Raw genomic sequence first — 9,851 nt, 5'->3', positions numbered from 1 at the left:
ACTAAAGTGTGAAGAAATTACAATATCTTATAGATCGTATAAATATATTATGTTGTGTCATTTACATATAAAAAGGTTGTTTACTCTAAATATCAAATACATATTGTGTAATACCGGTTTTGCCGAGTACAAGAAGACAAGTTAATTCATCAGCCTTAACTTAATCTACCTCGATTATACATATATATATATAGATTTTACCGACTATTCACTAATCACAAGTGTTAATTGGAAAAAAACATATTTGTGTTAATTCTTTAGAATGAATAAGACATTTTTGAGTCATAAACGTTTCTTTCATTAAAAAACAACATATTTACAATTTATAAAAAATATGTTTAAATATTGTCCTGCAGTTGGATATTATAAAAAGTATTTTTAAACGTTTAGTTTCAAGTTAAATTTTTATGTGTAATAAACTTATCAAAAACCATTTTGAGAAAATGTATACGTTGCACATAAAATAATTATAAGAGAAATATTTATCTCGGAGAAATAAAAATTAGGAACTTACACTTTTAAGGGTCTTATCAATTATTGAACATTTCTAAGTTAATTCATGCCAATTTTTAATTCCACAAATAAATTATTAATATTTTTAAAGTTTGAACCGCTTTCAACCCACCTTTAAGAACCAAAAAGAATAACCAGCTGATTCTCCCTTCCGCTATCAGTAAATGTTCCTTTTAAAAACATTTATTTATGAACTATTTTTATAAAACGTACAAATAAATAAATACTTGTGAAACAGGAAGGTCGAGAGGAGTATAAAATGGGTACTAAAACATTTTAAATAAAACAAATTTACAAAGCATACATTTAGGTAAGTTTTATAAATATATTTAAAACATGGAGTACTAACATGGTTCAGTTTTATGAACCATGTAAGTTTTTGTATCATTTATGTTTAATTATTTTTACTGTTTAGAGGTCCCAAAACTACTTCCAAAAAAGTATTACGAGAGAAGGAACTTTGATTTAAGACGCATCGTAATTATATAGAAAAATAATTATTTTACACCTTAACATACAACATGATATTGTTTTTTCATCTTGAAAGTAACCTTTCTAACAAATTTGCTTTAAAAAGAAAAACCTATTTAAGAAAATGTATTGTGTCGCACAACAATTTTACAGATAGGTTTTGTCAACAGTGTTACAACAAACTAACACAATATTGTAAAACTAAATTAATAATTTAGATTTGGTGAAACTGTACAAGGTGAAATTAGTACTCTAAAAATTGTAATATATTATGCTGAGTATGTGGTCCTTAAATACCAAGTCTACCATAAAAGCTGGGCATTCACTGGAAAATTATATTTTTCCATAGTAGGAAAAAATTAAAAGCATCAATTTTCTTTACAAAAAAAGGTCACTATTGTTATGTTGAACACATATTCAAACGGTATCATAAAAATGTTGTAAATTAAAAAAAAAAAAACAAAACATAGTTTAAAACATAATTAATTTTTTGTCGTTAATAAATATTTTACATACGAGACACTGTAGTGATACCTAAAATATTTAGACCTGTGTCCATGTAATCCGCAGTAATTTTACACAATAATATTCTTCCAGTATATACTTTGATAATTTCTCCTGAAAAAAAATTCTAAAATTATTATGGTTCATAAATAATAATTGTAATAATTAATTTTTATGTTACAATTATTCAAAAATAAGTATATAAAAATCAATTTAATTAAAAAAAAATCAGTAAAAAATTAATAAATTTGTTTTGTATTAATAATTAAATGTTTTCATAGATTTTGTTATTTTTATTTATAATTAAGGAGAAAAATCATCAATAAAATTAAAATGTGAACAGTTTAGTCTATGTAGTGGGAAGATGAAAAGTTAGTCTAATAGAATACAGATATTGTTATAACTTATAACTATAAGTGCTAAAACTTAATACAAATACATTACTTTATTGTGATTGTTGATGGTAAAAAATATCCATATAATTTATATAAATCACTAAATAGGTAAAAAATGTGTATACAAATGTAATTGGTCCCCCCTCCAATAAAAATAAAGTCAAACTAAAGTTTTTTTAATGTCCCAAATATATTTTAAAGATTAACACTAAATCTATAATAATTTTAACAAGTCAATTTTCAGACCCCATATCTAAATACAACGCTAAACAAAATAGCAGTTCTTCTTTAAAATTAATAATTGCAAAAAAAAAATATATTTAATTGCCGATATCGCCAAACTGTATTAATGTGTTAAACCTTTTTTTAACCTAAATTTTGAAAGATTTTTAGTAACTATAATTTGTTTTCCCTACCATACCATAACGTTCTATATAATTGTAAGTAACTTGAATTTCATACCAGTTTTTCCATCTTTTTCAATACAATAACAGTTATCATAGAACTCGTTGAAAGTAGTGGCAACCTCATAAAGATATTCACACAAGTGATGTAAACAAAGGTCCTCTGATATTTTGTCCAACACTTCTGGGAATCGTAAGAGTGTCTAAAAATATTAAATAAAATTTACATAAAAATACATTAAAAACAAACATCTCTTAAGAACAAATTTAATTACCTTAGCTAATTTCCATTCTTTTTCGTGATCAAGCGAAATAGGATCATTCTCGCTTTTACAATTATCACCCAAATTATTAATAATTGACCGTATCCTCGTAAGAGCATACAACAAATAAACAGCTGTGTTTCCTTTATCTTCAAGCATTTTATCAAATGAAAATACGTATTCATGATTTCTATTGTGACATAAATCGGCATATTTTATACAGCCATATGCAACTGACGTCTCGGCTAGTTGCATTTCTTCAGCGGTCAATACTTTATCCCTTTCTTTTTCAATTAATTTATCTCGAGCTCGTTTAATACCTATTTACAAGTAATAAATATAATTTAATAAAATATGTTCAATTTAAACAGTCTTTTAAATTACCTTCGTCTAAAAGTCCGACTAAGCGTACAGTGTCTCCAGATCGAGTTTTAAATTTTTTTTTATCTTCACCTAGTACAACACCGAATCCAACAAAGTCCATACGAACTCTAGTTGGATCAAGAACACCTGCCCGTATCGCGCAGTTCTTTAAACTTTCAAAATGAGTGCTCTGACATTAAAATTCAATATTAATATATATTTAAAACATAATTTATTTATAGAACTAATAGGCTCTTACTTGACCGGAGTCAGTTACGTAAACCACACGGTCAGCTTTTTCTTCTTCTATTCTTTGTTTAAGAGCAGCAAAATCTGACGTATCATAAGTAAATCCACCGTCAGATTTCACTACGGTTAATGGTATAGAAGATCCTGGTCCCCACATGATCTTACGCCCTTCGTCTTCCTCGAGCAATCCTAGACAACAAACATAAATTAAATAACTGTAAAACAATTTTTAAAATAGAAGTTCATAATAATAATATGTTACCTTTATTTGTAAGTTCTTTGACTAGACTTTCCATGCGTGTTTGGTAAAACGACTCTCCTCTTTCAATTAGAGATATGTTTAGCCGATCATAGATTTTCTTAAACTCTAAACATATTTAATTGAATACTATTATTATTGTGGAGACTAAATTATACACAAATAAGTACAAACCAGTTCGCGATACATCACAAATCAATTTCCATGCTTTGATGTGATCTGGAGACATGCTTTGCAGTTTAACTACACACTCGTAAGCACGCTTTTTGAACTCCGGGTCATTGTCAAATAATACCTTAGATTCTTTGTAAAACTGTTGCAAGTCATTGATAGGAGGCGACACAGTTAAATAATTGGGAAACTTATCTTGGAGGTGTGTTATCAACATACCGAATTGCGTACCCCAATCACCAATATGATTTAATCGCAGAACATCATGACCGATAAATTCAAACAAGCGACATATTCCATCGCCGATAATTGTTGACCTAAGCCAATACAACTATATTAAAATTGTGTATAGATTTAGACAGTAGATAATAATCGCAATACAGACCTTAAATGGCCAACATGCATTTCTTTGGCGACATTGGGAGATGAAAAGTCAACTACAATTCTTTGTCGTATGGCAGGTTTTTTAGGCTTCAATCCATTGACCTGAACATATTGTAATACGTTTCGTAATTTATCACGACTCAACCATATATTTATAAATCCTGGTCCGGAAACATCGACTTTATCAATAACGTCACATGGTTCTAAGCAGTCAACTATTTTTTTAGCCACTGCATTAGGTGATGCGTTTTCTCCTAAATTAAAAAATATACACATTGTGTTTTAATGAACCCATTGTTTTTATAGAGTAGGTAATTTAACAGGTACAGCGCCACAGTGGACACGTTTAGATTACACTAAAACGGACTTTTGTGTCTGCTGGCGCTAAACCTGTTAGGTTTATATAATTTTTAACTTATTAAAATAATAAAAAATACAGAAAAACAATAAAATTTACATAGATTGTCATGTTACCTTTAGTTTTTAATAGCTTACAAATTTGCATAGAAGCATTGCATTGGTAATCAGCGAATTTGCTACCTGCCGATATCGCTGGCTGTACCGAATCTAGGGAAGGATATGCCTTTTGAATAGCTTTAATGAACAAATTGACTAGTATAGAGTGTAAATTTGTTAACGAATCGTTTTCAGTACTGATGGATACCTTTTTAGACTCTTCCGCTACAGCCTGCAAACAATGACGGCACATTATTATTTGTAAATAAATTGTTGATATAATATAATGAATTTTTGAACAAACAAGTATAAACAATCTATACACATAAAAAATATTATTTACGTAAGTAACTATTACTAACTTCTTTTAGGAACTTCAGTCTGTATTGAAGTTTTTTATTTTGCGTCTCTAAAGTCGAACGTTCCAATTCTTTTTGCGCTTTCACTTCCTCTAACTGTTCAATATCTCTGATCAAGTGAGGTATGGAATTTTCTACAGAGTCCATTGTACGTCGCTCGAAATTAAAATATTAACCGGTATTTGAATATTGTGTTAATTTTTATAATTCGGTTATCTACTGACTACACTTACAGTGACTATAATTGACCACTGGGCACTGATTACTGCATTGTTTTTTTTTCTTATTGTAATCAATCCTAACAGTTTTACCAAATATTTATGTATATATATATAATATGTAATACATGATATTGAAAAATGCGTTAAGACCTACATAACCTATAACTCCTGTATCCCACCTCCCAAGTTCTATGTCATTTTTATGAACATCAAACAAGGCGTTACATTTAATCACTCAATATTTCCAAATAAAAAATACTCTATCTGTCGATCATGTCCATTACTAAAAAAAATAGAATTTTGGTGAAAATTATACTTTTAGTAATATATATTAAACCTCTACGATATGAGTTTTAATGAACCATACGTAAACTCGTAATATTTATTGACCATGTCTTTTCTATTATCATAAAATATTAATGTTACTAAATAAAACTTAAAATTTTATAATGGAATTTTTGAATGTATATAATATTTTATTTTTTAACACTGAAGTGGTTTTTTAATTTCTTCTTATAGAATAAAACAGTTAAACAGAATAAGGTTAAAAAGGTTTTGTGGTTTTCAAAGTATATTTGCCTCCGTAGTCGAATCAAACTTGTCTATATTTTCTTTTCCATGAAATACACACATTTTGTAAAATTGCTCCACAGATTGTGAGGTTATGTCTTATGTAGTACATTTCTGGTTCACTTTGAAGTTATTTTGTTGACGAGTTACGTTTGTATTCTTATTTCTTAGACGATTTTCGTGTCTTGCAAGCATTCGGAATCAACATGGTAAGAACATTTATTGATATTGTTTATTGTGTGTTAATAGCGAGTAGCGATTATTAAGTTTTTAGTTTTGACTAATTATAAATGCACTATTTTTTTCTGAAAAAAAAAATGTTTTGTCCATGTGTTTGGATAAATGTGCAGATGTCTCGTGGATTTTGGAATACCTACTTAGCACTAGGGGAATAAGTAACTACTCCTAATTTATTCATTTTCATTTTTATTAGACTCGTAAACGCCGTAATGGAGGAAGATCGAAGCACGGACGTGGCCACGTAAAACCGGTGCGTTGTACAAACTGCGCCCGTTGTGTACCCAAAGATAAGGCTATTAAGAAATTTGTCATTCGTAACATTGTCGAGGCTGCCGCCGTTCGTGATATAACTGATGCTAGTGTATATACATGTAAGTGTTTATTTAATTATAATGATCTAAATGAGACATTTATTAATTTTCATATCATTACAGCTTACCAATTGCCAAAATTGTATGCTAAACTGCACTACTGCGTTTCTTGCGCTATCCATTCTAAAGTAGTGAGGAACAGGTCCAAGGCTGATCGCCGTATCCGGACGCCACCAAGTCGCAATTTCCCCCGTGGTGTAAGTAGAAAAAAATCTTACGTTAAAATAATATATAAATTATTGTTTATGTTTTAACATAGCCAAATATTCAGTTTTTATTTGGATAAAATACATTTTATAAAACTTGAGTTTGTACAAAATAACAATACAATTTCAATTTTTTTCTACCTATAATCATTGTTTTCTGATTATGCATTATTATAACCTCCAATTTATCCCGTAATAAATTGGTTACTCCTCAGAAATTGCTACAGACTAGCATTCTTGATGAACTTATGATTATTTAAAATTGTATACTATTGTTTTTATATTTCAGGATAACAATCGCCAAGGAGGTCAACCACAAAGGAAACCATGATTCCCGTGTTTCAACAAGGAATACAATATTATATAATGCTTCTTTTATATAAGATTTAAGAATATATATGAATTCTGACAAAAATTGTGTATTGTTCTATTAATCCTTATCCTTGATTTTTCACTTAAGCATTTAATAAAAATCTAATAATGGGTTAGCTGCAATAAACCAATTCATTAATATATAATTGCTGGCCTAAATAGTCAATTTCAATTACTGGAATTTGAGTTCAATATTTAAAGGATAAAATATATTTACAGAACAATGATTTATTGAAAAATGTATGCTATTGTACTCTATTAACATGATACATTATAACCTTACTTCAAATCTCATAATTTGATCATCTATAGTCTATTAAGTTAAAGATTAAACCGATTCGCGCATGTAGACTGAACTGCTGAACACTGTTGGCCTCTTCAGCGGTTACTATACGTTCTGTGATTGGTCATTAATAATCTACCTAGGCCTAGGTGGAGGGTTGCGCAGTGGTGACGAGTTTTCGTCAACTGAGTGATAAAATCTTGGACTGAATAGAATATAAGACAAAAGTTTTAAATAATTCATAAAATATTTCTCGTAATTGACATTGCAAACCACATATTAATTTACTAGTACGAGTCTGGAGTGGGTTCTATTAGTTTTTAATACTGCATATTTTACTGTCTCCAAATGCACACTTGAGCAATTATTTTTACAAAACTTCATACACAGCAAAAATATTTAAATGTTATATTTTGGCAAAAAGTTAAATGTTTACAAAATATTGAACATATTTTCGTTATTTTTATATTCTACGCCAAAACATAACATATTTAAATTAGTTTGCTATTAGGGTTTAAAGAAAAAACATAATTGAAAAGTTAAATTAATAAAACAATATAAACCGTAAACAATTTGAAAAAATCTAGATAAGCTTATAATATAATTAAAATTCTTTTTAATTAGTACCTTACAAGTGCCACATTAAGAGTATAGTAGTAAGGCTATTAGGTCAAATAAAAACTTAACAGATTTTGGTATATTAATAAATAGAGTTTATTAATTTAAAAATACATAGTCATGGTCATAGATTTATGTTGAATTTTAAAATTAAATTGTGTGAAGAAAATGCAATATACACATCATATATTGTTGTGAACATTTTTTTTTTATATTATTAAATTATATTTAATTACAAATAACCTACAAATTATTTTTTTTCATCCACCAACGCTTTAGTAGCCTCTTTGAGCGATTTTTCCATAAGTTTACCCGTATTACAGAAACCATGTTTGGTTTTGCCAAACGAATTGGGTCCGGCCGACGTAGGTGTATCTCTGCCAATATTCCTCATACGCATTCTTGCCTCTTTAGGCATTTCTTCAGGTTCGTCATCGCTTAAGTCTCCAAATACAGCCGCCACGGACTTTGATGCTGGTTTAGGCAATTTTGGAGGTTCTTTCTAAAAAAAAAACCTATACGTACAATATCAAAATTATATTTTCCTACGAACAACTAAGAATAAATCCGAAAGAAAATCAATTACTGTTGATGGAGTGTTCAGCTTAATTTTAATACCAGGTTTAACAAGTGGCGTTTTTTTCATGCCAAAAGCCAATTTTTGTTTTTTGTCTTGTTGTGGCTTGTCTGTGTCATTGCTATCTAATAAAAATATTAATATTAATATATAAGAAAAATAAACGAAAACTATTTTTAAAAAAATACCTTTAGAAGAATCGTCAAACTCTGAAGATTGTCTTTTTGACATTTTCCAATAGCGGATAGCCTATAATTCAAAAAAATGTAATTCACACACACATTAGCTGAATGTTATTCTAGTTGAAAAGCTACACAAAGAAGTCGCAGAGATCCAAAACGTGATATAAAAAACTACACTCGGTGTAAGATGAATCAATAAATGACAATGTACTGTTTTAAAAAGTAATGTTAATCTGAAAACTCAAGCCGTCAAAGCTCTAATTCAATATTTTCAATTTGCAAACATTTTAAATTTTGTTGTTGCTATTTTACGTTATCACAAGTTATCGGTCACGACAAAATGTACTAAACTGATAATAGAATTTTTTTTTTATTAGTTTTTACTATTTTCCATACATATGTGCTATATTGCGGTAATAAAACGATTTTTTTCTTTTTTATTCTTTAATGGGGACCTCGATTTACAAATCTTAGAACTACTTTTCGTACTTGTTTATATTTTTTTTAACTAGAAGAGTAGTTATATTAAAAAAATTAAAACAAAATATAATTTTTTAAAAATTTTAAAAATTAGACGTATACACACGATTTTTATGAGGAAAAGTAGCGGCAAAAAATTATTTTTAAAAAATATAGTTTTAATCTGATGCGCATATTATGTATAGACTTATATCAGTTGTATGAGATAATGCCAAATCAAATATCGATTGATAAAATAGTTTTTGAAAAATACGATTTTAAAAAACTCAAATGCACGTTTTGAATTTTAATTACAAATAGCTAATTTGTATAAAAACTATATTCTTCAATCAATGGATTAGAATCTATCAATGACAAAAAAAAAAGTCGAAAATCTTAACAACCAATTGAGAATAAGATTGTAGAGTTCAAACGCGTAAACGATTTTTTTTGAGTGGACACAAATCAAAATACACACAAAAACCATATTATTTAATAATTTTTTTACAACTTATAGTTACAGTTTTTTTTTAGATATTTGCAATAAATACATATAGATCCACTTTATTAACTTAATTTTAGGTACCTACTCTAATGTATAAGTATAGTTAACAGTTATATATTAATAATAAGCAAACCAAATTATTAGTACTAACATTTTTTTAGTTTTCCTACAAGTAAGAATATATTTTAAAGATAACAACTGGGTTCTACTTGGAATTTAAATTTTTTATATAAACAGCTGTTACGTAAAAATATTTTTCGCGTTAGGTAAAAAGTCCAGTTATCTACACATAAGAAATTTGATAATAATTTCTGCTTCGTAAAAAAAAACTAGAAAAAAGTGTGTCTACCTTTCAGTTTTAAATCCAAGTAAAAAATATTCATATATTTTACCTGTGGTTGGCAATAAAATAAGTATGTACATAATTACGATTGATTCTCAAAAATAGATAATTTC

The 9,851-nt window shown here is 28.1% G+C and overlaps 3 protein-coding genes across 3 annotated transcripts; 1 reads left to right on the top strand and 2 right to left on the bottom strand.

The window, feature by feature from the left end:
• Positions 1-818: 818 nt before the first annotated feature.
• Positions 819-5,141, bottom strand: LOC126843323 (arginine--tRNA ligase, cytoplasmic). The gene is made up of 10 exons (XM_050580762.1): positions 4,795-5,141; positions 4,451-4,664; positions 3,978-4,230; positions 3,596-3,909; positions 3,425-3,529; positions 3,173-3,351; positions 2,935-3,103; positions 2,563-2,870; positions 2,346-2,490; positions 819-1,602 (listed from the first exon to the last, which is right to left on the bottom strand). Exons 1-10 carry the CDS (start codon positions 4,936-4,938, stop codon positions 1,493-1,495), a joined length of 1,941 nt encoding a protein of 646 aa, XP_050436719.1. The 5' UTR covers positions 4,939-5,141; the 3' UTR covers positions 819-1,492.
• A 507-nt stretch (positions 5,142-5,648) lies between these two features.
• On the top strand, positions 5,649-6,814 carry LOC126842990 (40S ribosomal protein S26). The gene is made up of 4 exons (XM_050580263.1): positions 5,649-5,791; positions 6,016-6,193; positions 6,257-6,390; positions 6,689-6,814. Exons 1-4 carry the CDS (start codon positions 5,789-5,791, stop codon positions 6,728-6,730), a joined length of 357 nt encoding a protein of 118 aa, XP_050436220.1. The 5' UTR covers positions 5,649-5,788; the 3' UTR covers positions 6,731-6,814.
• A 930-nt stretch (positions 6,815-7,744) lies between these two features.
• Positions 7,745-8,767, bottom strand: LOC126843231 (PEST proteolytic signal-containing nuclear protein-like). The gene is made up of 3 exons (XM_050580610.1): positions 8,438-8,767; positions 8,259-8,374; positions 7,745-8,174 (listed from the first exon to the last, which is right to left on the bottom strand). The coding sequence occupies exons 1-3, from the start codon at positions 8,478-8,480 to the stop codon at positions 7,923-7,925; spliced, it is 411 nt and encodes a 136-aa protein (XP_050436567.1). The 5' UTR covers positions 8,481-8,767; the 3' UTR covers positions 7,745-7,922.
• Positions 8,768-9,851: the final 1,084 nt, after the last annotated feature.

This window comes from Adelges cooleyi, unplaced genomic scaffold (genome assembly GCF_023614345.1).
Source record: "Adelges cooleyi isolate 19-005CV unplaced genomic scaffold, UGA_ACOO_1.1 ACOO_flye_CR_arks_rails_tigmint_CR_PRNA_574, whole genome shotgun sequence".
Taxonomy (NCBI): Eukaryota; Metazoa; Arthropoda; class Insecta; order Hemiptera; family Adelgidae; genus Adelges; species Adelges cooleyi.
Note: the sequence above shows the minus strand (reverse complement) of the source record. Positions and strands in the feature narration are given on the sequence as shown.

Excerpts from the sequence above, each read along its gene's own strand:
- LOC126843323 (XM_050580762.1), bottom strand. The coding sequence starts at position 4,938 with ATGGACTCTGTAGAAAATTCCATACCTCACTTGATCAGAGATATTGAA. Across the intron at positions 2,491-2,562 it reads AAGAATGGAAATTAGCTAAG|ACACTCTTACGATTCCCAGA; the intron begins GTAATTAAATTT and ends TAATATTTTTAG. Across the intron at positions 1,603-2,345 it reads TGAAAAAGATGGAAAAACTG|GAGAAATTATCAAAGTATAT; the intron begins GTATGAAATTCA and ends ATTTTTTTTCAG.
- LOC126842990 (XM_050580263.1), top strand. Across the intron at positions 6,194-6,256 it reads TGATGCTAGTGTATATACAT|CTTACCAATTGCCAAAATTG; the intron begins GTAAGTGTTTAT and ends ATATCATTACAG. Across the intron at positions 6,391-6,688 it reads GTCGCAATTTCCCCCGTGGT|GATAACAATCGCCAAGGAGG; the intron begins GTAAGTAGAAAA and ends TTTATATTTCAG.
- LOC126843231 (XM_050580610.1), bottom strand. The coding sequence starts at position 8,480 with ATGTCAAAAAGACAATCTTCAGAGTTTGACGATTCTTCTAAAG. Across the intron at positions 8,375-8,437 it reads GTTTGACGATTCTTCTAAAG|ATAGCAATGACACAGACAAG; the intron begins GTATTTTTTTAA and ends TATTTTTATTAG. Across the intron at positions 8,175-8,258 it reads AGCTGAACACTCCATCAACA|AAAGAACCTCCAAAATTGCC; the intron begins GTAATTGATTTT and ends TTTTTTTTTTAG.